The sequence below is a fragment of the Peromyscus eremicus genome, chromosome 6 (assembly GCF_949786415.1).
Source record: "Peromyscus eremicus chromosome 6, PerEre_H2_v1, whole genome shotgun sequence".
In the NCBI taxonomy this organism is placed as follows: Eukaryota; Metazoa; Chordata; class Mammalia; order Rodentia; family Cricetidae; genus Peromyscus; species Peromyscus eremicus.
Genome location: NC_081421.1, coordinates 88149110 through 88167883, shown reverse-complemented (window position 1 = coordinate 88167883; position 18774 = coordinate 88149110). Strand labels below are relative to the sequence as shown.

At 45.6% G+C, this 18774-nt stretch overlaps 1 protein-coding gene across 1 annotated transcript; it reads left to right on the top strand.

The window, feature by feature from the left end:
• Window positions 1-2196: 2196 nt before the first annotated feature.
• Window positions 2197-3351, top strand: Gpr88 (G protein-coupled receptor 88). Its single transcript, XM_059264987.1, has one exon. It carries the CDS (start codon window positions 2197-2199, stop codon window positions 3349-3351), a length of 1155 nt encoding a protein of 384 aa, XP_059120970.1.
• Window positions 3352-18774: the final 15423 nt, after the last annotated feature.

Here is an 18774-nt window from a genome sequence, read left to right as displayed (position 1 = left end):
AGCTCAAGCCATGTAGGATCAGTGAGAGACCCTGTCTCAAAAAATATGGTGGAGAGAGATTAAGGAAGACACCCAACTTCAACCTCCAGTCTATGTACCAGTGACCTACACACACACACACACACACATACACACACACACACACACACACACACACACAGAGAGAGAGAGAGAGAGAGAGAGAGAGAGAGAGAGAGAGAGAGAGAGAGAGATCCCACACAACTCCTGTCTTGCACACACAGTTTCTCAGCCATCAATATCTTCCACTAGACAGGTCCAGTTGTCACAGCTGATGAAGCACCCTGACATATTTTCACTGAGTCCATAATTTACTTGTGGGTTCTCTGGGTGTTGAGTGTCTTGTAGATTTGGACAGCTTTACAATGAAGTGTTCCACTGTTAGAGCATCATACAGAAAATTTCTCTGCCCTGTATGCTTATTTACCCCTTCCACCTCCCTGTCCCTAGCCCCTGACAGCTGGTGATCTGTCTCCAGAGTTTAACTTTTTCCAGTATGTAATACAATTGGGATTGTGCAGTACACAGACTTTTCAGAGCCCCATTTTGCTTACTAATAAGCCTTTCCAATTTCTTTATGTGTTTTATGTTTTGACAGACAATTTCTCTTTATTGCTAAGTGGCATTCCATTATCTAGATGTACTATGGACACCATCTTCAGATCATCTGACCATTGTATCACCATATCTGTTTCATCTCACCAAAACAGAAGCCAAACTTTGGAGAGGTGTCTAGCAATGAGAAGAAAAGAATTGAAATTTATGATTTAAGTTAAGGCTCACATATTTTCTGTAGCTAATTACTCATGTTCCACTTTGCTGAATGGGGGGAGGTGAATTTCAATTCAAATGTAAAGTAATTCTCCCTGAAAATATACTGGAGTATATTTATCTCTGCGGAAAAAAAGTCTTGCCTCCAAGATGAATCAGACTGAGATGAAATTTTACTCTAACATTTAAAAGAGAAGGAAAAAAAGGAAGGAAAGAAAAATCAGTGAAAAATAAGAGAGAGAGGGAGGAAGGGAAAGAAGGAGAGAGGGAGAGGAGAGGAGGAGGAGGAGGAGGGAGAGAGAGAGAGAGAGAGAGAGAGAGAGAGAGAGAGAGAGAGAGAAGGGCAGAGAAGGGAAGGGGAGGGGATGGGAGGAGAGGAGAGGAGAGGAGAGGAGAGGAGAGGAGAGGAGAGGAGAGGAGAGGAGAGGAGAGGAGAGGAGAGGAGAGGAGAGAAACTTGCTAACTAACAGAATTCTCTGCAAGGTATTTCTCTCCCTTTTACAAGTTAGCAGTTACTGAATAATTCATGACAGCATGGAAAGGCTGTCTATTCCCTGGGTGATGGATAACTGAGCAGAGAGCGAGCGCTCCAGAGTGGGTTTGCCACATCAGCCAGTGTGCTCGCTTCTGAGCACAGGGTGCGCTCCTCTCCAGCTCAGTTTCTCTTGCAGCCAGCCAGGCATCCTCGAGGCTGCTGCCTGCCCACCCGCCTGGGCTCCTAGCCTACCACTTTACTATCTCCAATTCTGCTGCCAGCTGAGGAGACTCCCCACAGCTGCTGGCTCCTGCCTGGGACCATGTGTGTGGATGCTGCTTGGGAGAAACAAGGCACTTGCTCCTGGCATGGATCCCAGCTCAGTTTCTCCTGTTGACTTCTGGACCACAGATGCTGCTGCTGAGGAGGTATTTCCTGGCATCTCTCCCTCTGCTATCATCAGCTAAGGACTGGCCACAAATCAAGGTACCTTCTTCTCCCTCTCCTTGGCATTTTTCCTAGCCAGGATATCTTCACTTTCTCCCGGTAACAAGGGGCTCCAGCTGGCAACAAACATTCTTAACTCGTGTGTGTGTGTGTGTGTGTGTGTGTGTGTGTGTGTGTGTGTGTGTGTTTGGGGAAATTGTTCTTGGTGTTGGTATGACCTTAGGGCTTCCCTGCTGCTCGCTGAGTGTAAAGCGGACCTTCTCTGTCACTGGAGACATTTCTGAGGCAGGCACCTGTCATCTGCCACCCCCGTTTCTCCTTCAGCTCCCTCTCTCCCCATCCCCCAACACATTATTCGGCTTCAGCCTTTGTGTCGGTGGCAGAGGGCTGAAGGGATGTCTTTGCCTTCCCAGCAGGCAAGTGTCAGGATGGGCCGCGCTCCAAGAAGCCAACGCTAGGGCGCAAGGTGTGAAGAGTTGTCCAGAATGACCAACTCCTCCTCCACGTCCACCTCCTCCACCACCGGGGGATCGCTGCTGCTGCTCTGCGAGGAAGAAGAGTCGTGGGCCGGCCGGCGGATCCCGGTATCTCTCCTGTATTCGGGGCTGGCCATCGGGGGCACGCTGGCCAACGGCATGGTCATCTATCTCGTGTCGTCCTTCCGAAAGCTGCAGACCACCAGCAACGCCTTCATCGTGAACGGCTGCGCGGCGGATCTCAGCGTCTGCGCCCTCTGGATGCCACAGGAGGCGGTGCTGGGGCTCCTGCCCGCCGGCTCCGCGGAGCCCCCGGGGGACTGGGACGGTGGCGGGGGCAGCTACCGCCTGCTCCGGGGCGGGCTGCTGGGCCTCGGGCTCACCGTGTCCCTCCTGTCTCACTGCCTCGTGGCGCTGAACCGCTACTTGCTCATCACCAGGGCGCCTGCCACCTACCAGGTGCTGTACCAGCGGCGCCACACGGTGGGCATGCTGGCCCTGTCCTGGGCGCTCGCCTTGGGTCTGGTGCTGTTGCTCCCGCCCTGGGCGCCCAAGCCCGGAGCCGAGCCCCCGCAAGTCCATTACCCCGCGCTCCTGGCGGCGGGAGCCCTGCTGGCACAGACGGCGCTGCTGCTGCACTGCTACCTGGGCATCGTGCGCCGCGTGCGCGTCAGCGTCAAGCGGGTCAGCGTGCTCAACTTCCACCTGCTGCACCAGCTGCCCGGCTGTGCCGCCGCCGCCGCCGCCTTCCCCGCCGCCCCACACGCTCCGGGCCCCGGAGGCGCCGCGCACCCCGCGCAGCCCCAGCCCCTGCCGGCCGCGCTGCAGCCGCGTCGAGCGCAGCGACGTCTCAGCGGCCTGTCGGTGCTGTTGCTCTGCTGCGTCTTCTTGCTGGCCACGCAGCCGCTGGTGTGGGTGAGCCTGGCCAGCGGCTTCTCGCTGCCGGTGCCCTGGGGCGTGCAGGCGGCCAGCTGGCTCCTGTGCTGCGCCCTGTCGGCGCTCAACCCTCTGCTCTACACGTGGAGGAACGAGGAGTTCCGCAGGTCCGTGCGATCAGTCCTGCCGGGCGTCGGGGACGCGGCTGCAGCCGCCGCGGCCGCCACCGCGGTGCCAGCCATGTCCCAGGCGCAGCTGGGCACCCGGGCGGCCGGCCAGCACTGGTAACTCACCTGGCCCCAGGGAGGGAGGGCTTCCTATGCCATCTACTGCATCACCTCCTCCCTTGTAAGCCATGCCCAGTCCCAGAGGGGATCCCCGCGGGGGAAGATCTTCCCCTAAATGGAGTCCTAAAGGAATTGTGCAGGCCACCCGACCTTTATACCCTTTGTTTCTGTGTTTTAGAGACGCCCTTACGTCCAGACACTCAGACTGCAAGGACTTGTAAACTGGCATTTTAAAAGAACCAGTTAATTTATTTCAAGTTTGCTTTTGGAACAGAGCTTTCATAACATACAACCCTTCCAACCTCCATCGTTATATATATGAAGCGCCTTGAGTGTATGAGTGTGCATGAGTCAAAGGGAATACTACTGAGGACGAAATTGTGTGTGTAGACAGTATTTTAACCACGCCTCCTTCCGTTATAGTTTAGTCTTTGTATATTGGCCTGGAAGAGTGAAACCACAGGTGTGTACACCAGTGTGAGTTGCCATCGAGACCTCAAGCCCTTTATTCTTAAAAGGGTTATGGAGTCAACTTTGAAATGAATGAAGAGTCTTCTCAGCCAGTGAGGAAACAAACCAAATTTATTATTTTGCTCTCCTCTTTACTCACTTCTAAGGTGGAAAGCTAGCGTTGGGTGTTATATTGAAAAATTTCAAGTTTGTTAGTGGATGGTCTGAAACCAGAAATGGAATTCTGGAAACAACAATAAAAAAGGGGGTTATCTATTTTAGGTACCAGTTTCACATTTTCTAAAGCATGCACACTTCTTGCTACCCACATTTGTAACCAATTTCTTCGCCTCTGAGTGTGATCGCAGCTTTGAACATTCTGTACTATAATGGTTGCTAAGGAGAATGAATCCTGTTTTCTCTTTAAGATATCTCAATGCACACGATATAATTAAACACTAATACCATAATTGCATAGCTAATGTTAGCTGCTATTGCATGCTCCTAGATGCTAGAACGTATTGGGCATGTGGTACACAAAGCAATACCCACTAGACAAGGACATTTTACTTCTTCCAGACACCAGAAAGAATGGCCTTTCATCATTTGGAAAGAGACACAGATACACCTGTGGCTGCCTAGAGCTCTTGTCTTGACCTGGTTTGTGAGAAAACTCCCCTTTGGGACGTCAGCTCCTAAATGAAACCAATGATCAAGATGATATGTTAATACAGATTGGCTCGGCAAAGCCACTTGTGTTTTTTGGGGGTTAAGCAAGTCTCACGCTAGGAAGTATCACTGTTTTATGTTGTTCATCTATATTACCAAGGCTTTTAATATTAGTATCATGTCTGTTGAAGACTGGATGGTACACTCCGTTGTACATCAGAGGCGCCTTTCAAATGGGACTCTGTTCTCAAATGCATCAGCTGAGGCCTGCCATCTTCATCTTTGACTTCTAAATGTGTTTAGATACATTTTTCCATGTGCAAAACCACGTGAAATCATTTCATGAAGTTAAACAGGGAAGACAGTAATAAGAGGCACAGAGCAGTCCGCTAGCCACATTGAGTCGGGGCCAAAGAGCCTCAGTGAACTTTGTAACTCAGGAGCAAAGGCGGCTGGCTTTGTTGCACTCTCGGATCAAGAACGGTAAGAACACTTGTACGTTTGAATAACTATGGGAGATGCAGGTAATGGACATTTTTGGAGTAAAACAAAATACAATAAATATGTTTGTCACTAACAATACATCAGCAGTCATGTTATTAACCAAACTCTGTGCATGAGCCATTTCTTACACGAACTTTTCATCTGTTCCCAGCTTCCTGGATTCAGATATTTAATTAAACTTTAGATAATGCTTCTCCTGGGTCTATTTCTTCTTTCTTTGGGTATCTTCTCTCTGTCTCTGTCTTGATGATACTGTACCAGAAGATACTGTGTTCCCAAACATCAGTAATACAAAATGACTTTTAATTGCTCTAAAATGCTTCCTACTTCATATAGTTAGGTGAGGTCCTTGCACTGGTCTAGGAAAAGAGCTAGATATGTTTCCGTTCTGTAAACATCGTGGAAGAGGTCACAGAGAGATGGAGATTTTCCATTTGAGGGTGCAGTGGGACAGCTTTCGAAAGCCTTCTAGTTAGCATTGCCCTTGTTTCCCATTGTGGGTGATGCCAAGTTCCCTCTCTGTCCCTATAACGTGCCACACGTAGAAAGAGATTTGCAAATGAGGATCTGATACCTTGCCATATTTCTGGCTAGCACTGAGAACTGTTGGCTGGCACCATGCCGCGTGGGAGACCTACTTTCGATTAATTTACTAGTAATTAACTCCACAGGACTGATTCACTTTTAATTTTAAAGCAGCACTGGTGCATCTAAAAATGCCTTCCTAGGCACTGCCTGTGAGTGTTGGAGTCACTGCTTTGACAAATTAAATTAATGGAGATTGTGTCCTTCTTTAAATGAAACCACATATTATCCACCCAGGAATTAAAACAAAAAAATCCTAACTGCTATCCAGGCTTCCCTAACTTGCTTTCTTGTGCTTTTTTCCCCTGTCTGTGCATGCCTGCTAACACGTACAACACCTTCCTTCCCTCTGCAGTCAGCTGAAGGGCTAAGTTCCAGGACAGAACAGGCCTTATCTGCAGTACTTTCTTCCTTCCAAAATGAAGGCTGTTAATACACAAGAATTCCGCTTGGTGCAGGGGCATTCGCCGATGTCTTTCCAACTCAGATACATTTCTCTTTGTCTCAGAATTGCAGAAAAAGATTTCCACAGTGGAGGATGGCATGCAGCAGAGGAAGGGGTGAAGGGCAAGGTGGCTTTCTTTAAAACCACTGATGAAGCTGTTGAACGGATCTGCTTGCCAACAGGAAGTTGGTCTGCTTTGAACTCCGAGTGGGGGACAACCTTGTCCTTCTGGCGGTGACATACTAACTGACTTGGGCGTTTCTCATGTCACCTTTGTTGCATAGCCCAGGGGTCCATACGACGCTTCTCCAGCTCTACAGAAGCCTTGGGGGCTGACTTGACAAGGGCCCCCGTGGCATGACTCTACATGAAGAAGGTGGAGGGGCTGGGGAGAGGGCTCAGTCAGTAGTGTTTGCTGCACAAACGTGAGGAAGGACCTGAGTTCAGATCCCTACAATCCACCTAAAAAGCCAAGCACGACACAGCATGGCTGGGATGCCAGTGCTGGAGAGGCAGAGACAGGTGCATCCCTGGGGCTTGCTGGCTTGCCACTTTGGCTGATGTGCAAGTTCAAGATTTCAGTGAGAGAATCTGCCTCAAGAAATAAAGTAGGGAGTAATTGAAGAAGACACTTGACATCAACGTTTGGCCTACACGAACACACACACACACACACACACACACACACACACACACACACACACTTACATACATATGGATATTGTACACACACATATGAATGTCTAGAAAAATCATGATCTCCCTTCCTTTCAAGGCCTGTCCTTAATGTTTATGGCTTGTGGGACAAGAGTGGTACTTCAGATGGAGCTTTGGGTCTACGGGAGCGTGACAATTTCTTCCCTGGTATTTGCCCTTTTAAATATCTCCAGGAACCTCATGCAGATGTGTGTTGCTCAGCCCACAGACCTGAGTTCTCCCTGTATTCCCATTTCAGCCAGATGCCTTGTCACCTCTGGCATCTAGTGGTGGACGTACATGGGTCAGAGTAGCCCTTAGAAGTGGTCTCTGGGTGGGGTACTCCTGGGTTACAGGCACCTGCATCTCCAGGCTGGCATATGCCCTTGTGAGATGGAGGTCAGAGGAGGGCCCTTCCCTTAAAGTGCAAGACCTAGGTTGGAGTCCCAGTTTCTCTGAGTGCAATGATGCCGTCGACACTCTTGTCGATAGGCCCTGTCCAGGCAGCCTTGCCCAGCCTGTCCCACCTACAGGGCCTCCTTAGTGAAGCCCCATACTGAGGTTCCCAGATACTTCAGAAGGCCTGATGCAGAGTTGATGGTAAGGGGAAGACTGCCCTGAAGTAGAGGTTGAATATGTCTCTCTTGGAAGGAGGTGATGGGTACTTGGGGTCCCCAGCACAGTTCTTCCTATTGTTGTGCACCTTCGGGATTTTCATAAGGACACATGCCTTCGAAAGTGTAGCCAAAGCTAAATAAATAATCAAAAGAAAAAGAAAGAGAAGAAAGGAAGAGAAAGAGCACAGTTAGGAAAGGAGCCAAAGCCCGAGATCCCACAGCGTTCGCTAAATGCTGGACTGAAAGGTTGGTCTGACTGCAGACCAGGAGACTGTAGCTAACACAATGAAGGTAACAATCAGAACTTGGAAAGAAGTGTGGAATCCTCTTCAAGGTGTGACCACCCCGTAAGCTGTCTCTCTGACTCCGATCTGTTGTTAGAGCCCAGCTGTCACGCACACTAGCTCTTAGCACAGGCCAGCTCCACGTCAGCCTCAGACCCATCAAGGGCTTTACTAGGTTTTCTAGCTTTTCCCTCTGGGAAAGCTCATTCACTGTCTCCCTCCTCATTGGGACTACTGTGCCCCGGCCTTGGGCTCCGTCTCCACAGAATTCATGCACAGCCTCAGTGTCACATATACCCTTCTTATAGTAACCTCTTAAAAGTGTGTGTGTGTGTGTGTGTGTGTGTGTATGTGTGTGTGTGTGAGAGGGAGAGAGAGAGAGAGAGAGAGAGAGAGAGAGAGAGAGAGAGAGAGAGAGAGAGAGAGAATCTTCAAAATTAGATAGGAAAGTTATTTTTCTTTCATTTATTTTTATCTGTTTTGTAAAGGGATTTTTTTCACAACCATTCACTTGAAGTACACTATGCATTTAATATATGTTTGCAATCGATAACAGTAATTTTTATTTTTAAATTAACTTACATTCATATGCAAAAACATGGAAATTATCATGGCATCTTCATAGCTATGTGTCATGAGAAAGACAGTTTTTAAAGAAAAAAGATTTGGCTTGTTCTCTTGAGTATTTATTTATTTTTTCTTAATGAAATAGACCCAAGAATAAATTCTGGTTCCCAACTCATATCTTGCCAAAGGCTCTCCAGGATAATAAAATATGGAAGTGGGAGACAGGTGTAAAGTAACTTGGGAGACTGCCCCTCCTGTTCAGCTGAGCTTTCTTTGGACTGCGAGTGCCCAAATAATGACACAGAGAGCTTTTATTAAGTATGAAACCTTGGCCTTAGCTTAGGCTTATTCTAGCTCTTATAACTTACATTAACCCGTTTATATTAATCTATGTTTTGTCACGTGCTCATTACCTCTCCTCTATACTGTACATCCGACTTCCTCCAAGTCTTGCTGGCGAATCCCCTGCCTCAGATTCTTCCCAAAGTTCCTCTCCCTGGCTGGAAGTCCCGCCTGTCCCCTCCTATCTAGCTATTGGTCATTCAGCTCTTTAAACCAATCAACAGGTGCCTTAGGCAGATGAAGAAGGGCAGAGACATCTTCACACAGTGTGATCAATTATCCTGAAACACCCCTGTCATCCTCAAACTGTCTACAGGACTAAATCAACATTAAGATATTCTGGTTCTAATCACCACTTTAAATTCAATACTGAACTTCTCTAGGTATGCAGTTACTTCTGCGGGTCTTACGTAGCAAAGCTGTGGGTTTTGGTTTGAGAAAGCCTTGTTTATATATTGCTAAGCAGTGACCAGGCACTGTTGCCAGAACCTGGGAGAAGTGACTATGGGGTGTCTTTACCTTTTCTCTGCAGTTCAAAGGGTGGCAGCCCAGGAGAAAGTGCCGGGGACCACCCAGGCTGAGGTTTTGCTATATTTATTAGTGAGAAATTACTTGAATTTTCAAACAGTTTGTCATATAATTTAGACCCAGTTTCCAGTTTTGTGTTTTCAAAGATAGGAAAGTGTGTGGCATCTTTTGTGTAGTGAGGCTGAACCAGCAATCTGCTTTTAGCCGAAAGGCAGTTCAATGAAATGATGGCATGGTTTTCTATATCTTAGCACTATAATATACATCCCATCCAAAAGGTTTTATTTAACTTCATGTGTGTTGTGCGCAAACATCATTAAAGGTTAGAGGATAACTCCCTGGAGAATGTATGCAATGGTAAACCAAACTATCACCCTTGTCTTTGATAAAGTTGAAGTTAAGTCAGTGGGATGGCTCAGCAGATAAAGATGCCTACTACCAAGACGGATACACTGAGATCTGAGCTGAGACTGGGGGATGTGACTTAATAATATGGGTGCCAAGACAGCTTCACTAATCTTTCCTTACCAGTCTAAGCTTAGCACATATGGGTTGAATAACTTTCCTTGGTCCAGACTGAGAGAAGAGGACAGAGACCACATGCCCTTCACAGAAGACCTTGCTGAAAGAGAGCCGCTCTGTGGAGAAACTTGGGTGGGTAACTATTTCCCATGTAGTAGGCAACTCACTTCGCCCTGCACGAGGTTGAAAATAGGGAAGGAGGTCAGCAGTGTCAACAAAAATCTTCTCTCTTGTGAGCCGAGAGAGAAGTGAGAAAATGACATTCTTCTCTCTCAGTATGCAGCCTGTGGTTTTGGAGCCAGGGATAGGCAGGCATAGGATAGAGTCACTGTGATGAGTCATGGCACTGTGTTTCTATCCAGCTTTACCAGGCAGAAGAAATACCTTCCATTTTCTGACCGCAGGTCATCAATTATATAAGGCACTTGGTATCATGACTCCAAGGGCAAGTGGAACAGTAAATAAGTGTGATCTCCAGGATACTTTTTAAGACTGTTATTAAGTATGATTAAAGAAAGAGATGATCAGTTGGAGAAAAATGGGTAAATAGAAAAAACGATGTTTAAATATCAGAAAGATTGTTAATGATGATGATGGTGATGATGGTGCTTCCTTTCACAACAATAGTAAAAGACAGGCATTAATCTAGGTGGCACATTCTTTAACCCTAAAACACAGTAGACATAGGCAGGAGGAGTACTGCTAGCTCATGGCCAGCCTGGGGTACATAGTAAGACCTTTTCTCCAAAGGACAAATACGACAAGGCAGGTATTATTGCTGTGGGATGTTCTGTACGGCAAATGTGTTGCTAATTAGTCAATAAATGAAACACTGATTGGCCATTGGCTAGGCAGGAAGTGTAGGCGGGACAAGGAGGAGAATAAAGCTGGGAAGTGGAAGGCTGAGTCAGAGAGACACTGCCAGCCACCACGATGACAAACAGCATGTGAAGATGCTGGTAAGCCACGAGCCATGTGGCAAGGTATAGATTAATGGAAATGGATTAATTTAAGCTGTAAGAACAGTTAGCAAGAAGCCTGCCACGGCCATACAGTTTGTAAGCAATATAAGTCTCTGTGTTTACTTGGTCGGGTCTGAGCGGCTGTGGGACTGGCAGGTGAGAAAGATTTGTCCTGACTGTGGGCCAGGCAGGAAAACTCTAGCTACATATTACTGTTTGTTTTATGACTGATGGTCTTCCTCACTGTCCATAAACGTCACTAGCAAAGGAGACTGGTGACTGTTGAACTCAAGTCTCGTTGACTCCAAAGCCTGGGCTTATAAACATCCTGTCAAATGCAGAATCCAGAACAAGTGCTGGAAGCAAGATTTGGTTCAGTGGGTGGGAGATAGATTTCAGCTTAATAGGAGGAAAAAAAGAACTTTATCTCAAATTATAAGTGCTCAAAATAGTTGGGGCTGTCTCGGGAGATTATGACTTTCCCAGCACCTGAAGGATGCAAGTTAAGGTGGAAGATTAAATTGCTAACGGGAGCCTATGCCAGGTGGGAAGCTTCCCCATGTTAACTCCGAGTTGCCTTTAAAGGCTGGTTTCTGTGATTACATAAGAGCTTTTCTGCTCGGAGATGACAAACGCTTCCTTGTGCAGGGCCTGTGATATTTCAGCTGATTAGTCACAAGGAGCATGCCTGCTCTACATCTTACCCTCACCAACCAAAGAGAAGCTAGCTGCAGTGACAGCAGCCGTCCCTCTTTGGGCACAGGGACACCAACAGGACATTTTTTTTTTTTGTCACTTTGCCCGACTCATACTTCTTCTGGTCAGTCTCCTTTTTGGTCCCACCTAATCCCCACACTTTTTTTTTTAAGTGGAATATAGGCTGGAAGAAGTGTATCTTAACACTTTCTCAGGCTAAATAATGGAGACACAGTGTACTAGCTATACACATTTAATTTTATTAGGACAACATTTATGTTGGAGGAATAGAAAAGATTTCAGGATAACCCCTTGGATGATAAATAAGCTAAGGTCGGCTTTCTTGGAAAGTTACCTTTCCTGAATGCTGTTCTCAGCTGAGGGTTTTGCATGTGACACAGTCTCAAACAGATCTTAACCAAACCCTATTGTGATGACTGTTTCTGGTTATCAACTTGACTATATCTGGAATTAACCAAAACCACCAGTGAAGGATTTTTGCTTAATTTGAAGTGGCAAGATCCACTTCTGATCTGAATCTTTTGAAGTGGGAAGACCTGCCTCTAATCTGGGCCACAGCTTCTGCTAGAAGCCTATATACAGTCATAGAAGAAGGAAGCTTTTGCTCCAGGTCTGCTTGCTTCCACCTTGCTAGCAAGTCCACTCCTTCCCTGGCATTAGAACCTACTTCTTTGGGATTCTGGAACATACTGAAGAGCAGAGGAGACTTCAAGTCTCATGGACTGAACAACAGCTGCACTCCTGTGTAGATGTAACCAACCGTCTTATTAAATAAGAAACACAGAACCAATGCAAAAAAGAAAGCCAAGAGATCAGAGCTAAGAGCTTTACCCTGCAGCTAGCCTCTTCAGCCAAGAGATCTCTCTGAAAAAGAGAGCTACTTCCTGTGTGTTCGTCTTTATATAGTCTTTCTGTTCTGCTTTCTCATTGGTGGTAAACCCAAATACATGACTGCCTCATCACTGCCTGTCTGTAGAGACTTCCAGGTCTTCTATGGTTGGTATTGAGATTAAAGGCGTGTGTCTCCAATGCTGGCTGTATCCCTGAACATACAGAGATCTACCTAGCTCTGCCTACCAAGTGCTGGGATTAAAGGCGTGTGCCACCACCGCCCTGCTCTACTATGGCTCTAATAGCTCTGACCCCCGGGCAACTTTATTTATTAACATACAATTAAAATCACATTTCAGTACAAATAAAATACCACCATACTCCTGGACTTCTTGTTTTGATAAGCTGGTCAAGAAAATCTCTCACAAAAGCGCCTAGCAGCCTTTTCATTGATTCTAGAGTAAGTCAAGTTGGCAGCTAATGTTAACCAACACAAGCACTGACATATCTTGGTATTAGCATATAGAGACAGTGCCACTGATCTTATTTTACTATGAATGATCATGATTTTATCATCTTTATCATTGTTCTCAACATCGTCAACAATTGTTTGCCAACAGTTCAGAGCTGTTATGTGTAAATTGATTTTTCTGTTTAACAAATTATCCCAAACATGACTTTAGATTACAAGTATTGGCCAGCTCGTTGTTCCATGGGTTAACTGTTTGGATGGGGCTATCTGGGCAATACCTCTGCTGTTCTCAGATGAATCTGCTCATCAGCCTGCAGTCAGCTGATAGTTCATGGAGCACACATCTTCCTGGAATTCGACTAGCTTTGGTTGGATTTGCACTTGAGTGGCTGAGCTAGCCCAGACTCATTCACACAATGGCACGGCAGAGTCCAGCTTCTGTTATATTTGCTAATGCATATTGGCCTAGTTAAATCACAAGGTGAAATCAGCTTTAAAGCCCATGCATTGGGCAGCTAAAACCCAATAGGACAGTGTTGAGAAGTGGGACCTTTAAGAGGTGGCTAGGCCTTCAGGGCTCTGCCTTCATGGATTGTGAGTGGGTTGGTTATTATGGGAGTGGGTTCCTGACACAGGCATGAAATTGGATTCCTTTCCTCACTCATGTGTATTTTCTTGCTCTTCGGCCATAAGAACCTGCAAAAAGAAGATCCTCTCCGTGGCCCAGCACATAATCTCGAGGCTAAGGCAGAAGGATCACAAGTTGAGGCCAGCCTGGGTTATTGGGGTACATAAAGAATTCCAGGTCAGCCTGGGCTACTTGAAACCTTATATTAAAATACAATATATATAAACAAACGAACAAACAAAGGCCTAAAATAAACAAGGTCAAAAAGCTTTAGAGCCAAGCCCCTAAACCTGGAGCTTCCCAGCCTCCAGAACTTCAAGAAATCTCTCTTCTTTACCGATGACTCTGTTTCAGGTACTGTGTTATAGCACCACAAAATGGATGAAGATGTTTAATCTTGCCCTAAGGTTCCTTCTGTCATGTAGCAGAGCATATTCAGAGGTGCCCTGGTTTGGGATATGACTTTTTCAGTGTGTGATTGCTCTGCCTCCCACAGACAAGGAACTCAAACTGGATGTTGGTGTTTGACTGCCATGGAGAAGTTCAGAAAAAATGAGGCAAAAGGCAAAATGTTATGGATCTAAGCATGTTTTCCTTGTACTGTCATAGTTTGGGGGTCAATGTTATGACTGGTCTTTAAAAGCTTAACAACTCTGAGTAAATGTGAGAAATTTTAGTTCTCTTTTGAGATACTCCATTTTTTTCTCCATATTACTTTTAACCAAGAATCAGGTTTTGGTTTTTTAGTGTTTATGTCACAAAGCAATTAAAAACAAAACCCATTCAATTGTATTTCAGATATGGTCCCTTCTGAGCCCCCGTGCGTCTGTCCCTGGGACATTCAGGCCCTCTGTCAGCTTTTTTAGTCCCTCTCCTTGTGTGCCCATGTGACAAGAGTCTCTGCAAAGCATGTCATGTGTGCTGCCACTGTATTCCAGTGACATTTCCACTGACATTGTTGACGCTTGAAGCTACCTACCTTGTCACTGAACCACTCCTCCCATCAGCCCCAGGATAGTGTATAAGTTACACTGGTTCAGGAGACCATGTTGATTGAAAGATCCTAACCCTTCAGGCTTACACCCCCAAGCCTCAGAAAGAGAGAAACTTCAAGCACCAGGAAATGAGAAACTAAAAATCTAGTTCCAAAGGCCACCTGACTCAGCCACTACTCAATCACCCTTGTAACAATATAACAATGTAAAAAGATTTCTGTTAAGAGATGTGCTCAACTGTGACTGGGATAGTTGCAGGTGTTCCAGGAAGGACCACTGTGACCTTTGTGTAAATTCCACTCCCGCCCTGATACCCCCCTTGAGGTTTACGTAACTGTACCCCCTCTGTGATCACCCTGTGATCAGGCCATGAAATTGTATGGGAATTGTAATCTTGTGGGTTTTGTTGGTTTTTCCTTTAAAAGCCCTCATGGGGCTGCAGTAAGATGCGACTCTTGCTCTTGGGAGCAGAGGAGCCCTTCTATATAGAAGCTTAATAAATCCTCATGCTGTTGCTTCAACTGGACTGGAGTCTGGGTTCTTGGGGCACCCACTTGAGACCCTAAACTTTGGGGTCCAACATTGATAAACATAGTAAAAACATAAAATTATACGAGCTTGGATTTGGGGGAAAGAATTATTGTCTCTGTCTGTTTCTGTCTCTTCCTCTGTGTGTGTGTGTCTCACATGAACTGAGAGAGAGAATGAGAGGGGAGGGGAACTCACGGAGGCCAGAAGGTCATTTTCTGGAATTGATTCTCTTCTTTCACCATGTGGGACCTGGGGACCGAACTCAGGTCATTAGGCTTGGTGGCCAGTGTCCTTATCTCACTAGCCCAAGGCTAGCTTATTAAGCAATTGTATTATTATAGAACATTATGTCATTGGCAAATGTCTTGGCCAAATTTTGTATTTTTTTCCTTTGGACCAAGTTTCCCTTACTGGGGTTTGAGTCTACAATGCCATTTCAAAAGTACGGCGGTCCATTGTTGTCCTTAGGAAAAGCGACACACAGCCCAGAAAAGGCTGTTGGAGGCCCTGAGCTGGGATGGAGACGAAGGGAGGAATGCATCTTGTCTTAAAAATTATCTTTCCACATTAAAAAAAAAAATCAATCTCACTCTCTATCCTGGAGAAACCACAAGAACGGGAGAGCTCATCTGCAGAAACTCTGAAAGCATAAAGGGACGGTAATCTGCTACAGCTAAAAACACATCCCATCTTGATGCATTTCCATCGTGCGTGTTGCTAGCAGTGTGTCCAGGCTTCATCGGTAAGAAAGATACCGCCTGTGAGCCTGCGGTCAGGATGTGGGTGCAGCGCGTTAGGGGACTCTCTGTAAGGTGTACACATTTTAGCTGTCTCCATTAGACATTAGTCACTTTCATACAGCCAGGAGGCGGCAGACCTACCACAGTTTGCTTCTGGTGATTTACATGAGCCTAGCACACACCTGTGTGAAGTGTCTCCTCAGCCTGTGCCTCCTGCAGACTGAGATCAAGTAGGGGAAATGTCGAACAAATAATTCATTAAAATTGGATACAACAATAGGAGAAGGTGCGGACTGTTATGAAGATGTCGAAGTGGGAGAGCAAAATTAAAATGCCAGAAAAGCCCGAGTGTCAAAATTCAAATAGAATCAAGTTAGGAAAATTGAAAAATTTGACTATATGAGAAAACAAAGATTATGACCCAAGAGACCTCAAATAAAAACTGGTCGGAAATTCAGGTGCAGGTCATTACAGACAGTAAAATGTAAGATCCAGAGCAAAAATGTAAACACCACTCAACCTTTAGAATGATTACCTTCCACAATGGGCGTCCCCAGATGTCAGGGGATCAGTTGAAAGCCATTATCTTAAACTGTTTTTGGAAAGCAATTTGAATTCAAAATTACGGACTGCTCCCAAAGCATGGCTGCTATCAGAATATGCACTTGTATTCACAGACTTCTGTGTGGGCAAATCGTTGCAGGCTGAGCTGAAATCAACAAAATGCTCTTTCAAATAATTTATGTTGGGTTGCAGTCCTTAGCCTAGGGGCCATCAACATAGATTGCCAGCCCTAATTCCAGTTTAATTGATGCTAAATTGATGACTGGATGACAATGCTAATTTTAAATCTCATCTAGGACTAACATTTCAGGATGCCAGTCTGACAGAACTGTTAGCAAAGATAACAGGGTAGAAGAATCCAGAAGTATGTCAGGGAGTGTATAGGTTTGAAGGAGACGGGATAATCCGGTAGGACATTAGTCCGTCAGTTGAAAAGTGTCCGATATATTCTCTAATGAATTTCTTACAGCAGAACAAACTTGCAGACGTAAATAATTTCTTGAATGAGCTCTTGAGGGACTCCTACAGTCCCAGGGCTGCAGCTACTGCGCTTAGATTATTCAGACAAGCTCTGACCATTGGTCCAACTGCAGTCTATTTTTTGTTTTCCCTCCATGTCTTTCCCTCCCTTCCCTTCTCTCTTTTGCCCCCTCCCCCCTCCCCTCTTTCTTTCTTCAGGTACCACCTGCTCAGGGAGGCACACAATCACTGATGATACCTCCGGTCTTCATGTTCTTGAGTAAAGACATATGAAGCCGGGTTGTTCCGTTCACAGGCAAACGGAATTTTAAAGTTTTACTGAGGAAGGACTTTGTAAAAACCATTGATGTTAGTAGAGGCTGTTCACCTCTCAAGGAAGAGTCTGCTGGTGCTATTTCACAACAATAAAAAGAAATTCAGAAGTGGAGACCTGCAAGCCCAGAGAGTTCTCTAAGATGCCTTTTAGCTATGGGCTTAGGGTGATTTGGGCAGTGCTGTTTTTCAGGGACAAGAAGATTTCTTTGCTGTTAACTCATGTCTCTTACTTCTCGTAAGAGTTGAAAGGACACTCATAAGACCTTCTGACCCCTGCAAGGCCATGGCTGCAGTAAACACATTGAATCAGTTCCTCAGGCTGCTTTGAATGAACTGCAAAGAGGAAAATTATGTATTTACTGAATAGGAGTAGGATCGCTGAGACACTGTAAGATTTTTAAGCTTTGATGTAAAATGCATGAGACCTCTGATAGAGACTGCCAATCTGAGACTTTTTATTGTCCTGCTACAGTATGGATTTTCCTAAGTAAGCAAATATATCTTTGTCTACAGGGATACTACTAATAAAATAAAGAAACTAAGTAGTGGAGTATAGTTTCCCTGTTGAAACTATTTGAAGGTGGCTTGCCAATAAGTCATTTAGGTCAGGCACTGTGGGAAATTATGGACTAGCTATTTATGACTCTAAGATCTTGTATACAGCTCCATTGCTAGCCAGAAAATCTTTGGACAGGGAGGAGTGTTAATGAGAGTTCTTTGGAGGAACAGAACCCGTGGAATGAATGCCTGTTACAGTATGGTCCGGTAATTTAACGATGGCCATGTGCATGCTGGAGAGGCTGAGAACCCTGTGGCTGCTAAGTCCATGGGACTGGCTGGCTGCCTCAGCTCTCCTGTTCTGGTATTCATAGCTTGAAAGATTCTGGAGAGCTGCTGACTTCGGCCTTCCCTGGAAGATCAGAAAAGCTATATTCAGCTGTCAGCGAAGAATAGCAGCAACAGGTAGATGATGCACCACTAAGGAGTAAATGCAGGTAAGCAAAAGCAGCATTACCCCTGCCCCCTTTTCTGTTCCTATTTAGACCATTGCCATTGGAAATACTGTCCACTCTGGGACAGTCTTCCCCCATCTGTTAATACGTGGAGGAAATACTCTCATATGTCTGCCTGTGCCTTTTGGTCCATCCAACCAGATTGACAAGCAAGAATGAACACTATAGGTGAGATGGGAGTATTTCAAGGATAGTTCTGAGGAATAGTAATTCTGTGTTTTATTACGTTTTCTCTTACAGGAGTGAGTCCTTTGAAGGGCTTCTGGTTTTAGAGAGTACCAAGCCTGTCTAGGAAACAGTTTTGAAGGATCTGTACGAATTTTGATAGACTCACTACCTTGTTTACTTCCAGAGTAGTTTCTCTTTGTGGATTTAAAAGAATTATTTGAAACAGCTTACTGGGAAATCCATCTTCATCATCCCAGGAGAGACAAGGTCAGCATCCCTTCCTCGCGCCCATCAGATGCTGTGCTTCCCTTTCTCACACCCATCAGAGGGCGTAGGCTCCTGTTTAGAGACATTCAAAGGAGTTGTTGTTCTCCAATGTTCTTTTGCTTTCAATAGTCACGAGCATCCTTATGGAAGGCTTGTTGGGCAAAGATATTTCAACCAGGTGTGGCCCCTACAATTGTAATCCCGGAATCATAGATTTATTTTTCTGGTGATTACTTTTTGGATTGCTCTTCTAGCCTCATAGTCTATTTCCAGTTTCAACACTGAGAAATCTGTCATCATCAAGATAAAACAATCCTAAATGTTTTTATTTATTTGTGGTGCCAAAGATCAAACACAAGGCCTTCTGAGAGCTAGGCTGGGTTACATCATCATCTCCCAAAGGGCATTAGATCCCTTGGAACTGAAATTACAGACAATTGTAAACCTTCATGTGGATGCTGGGAATTGAACTCCAGTCCTCTGGAAGAGTAGTTGGTATTCTTAACAGCTGAGTCATCTCTCCAGCCTGCAA

Excerpts from the sequence above, each read along its gene's own strand:
- Gpr88 (XM_059264987.1), top strand. The coding sequence starts at position 2,197 with ATGACCAACTCCTCCTCCACGTCCACCTCCTCCACCACCGGGGGATCG.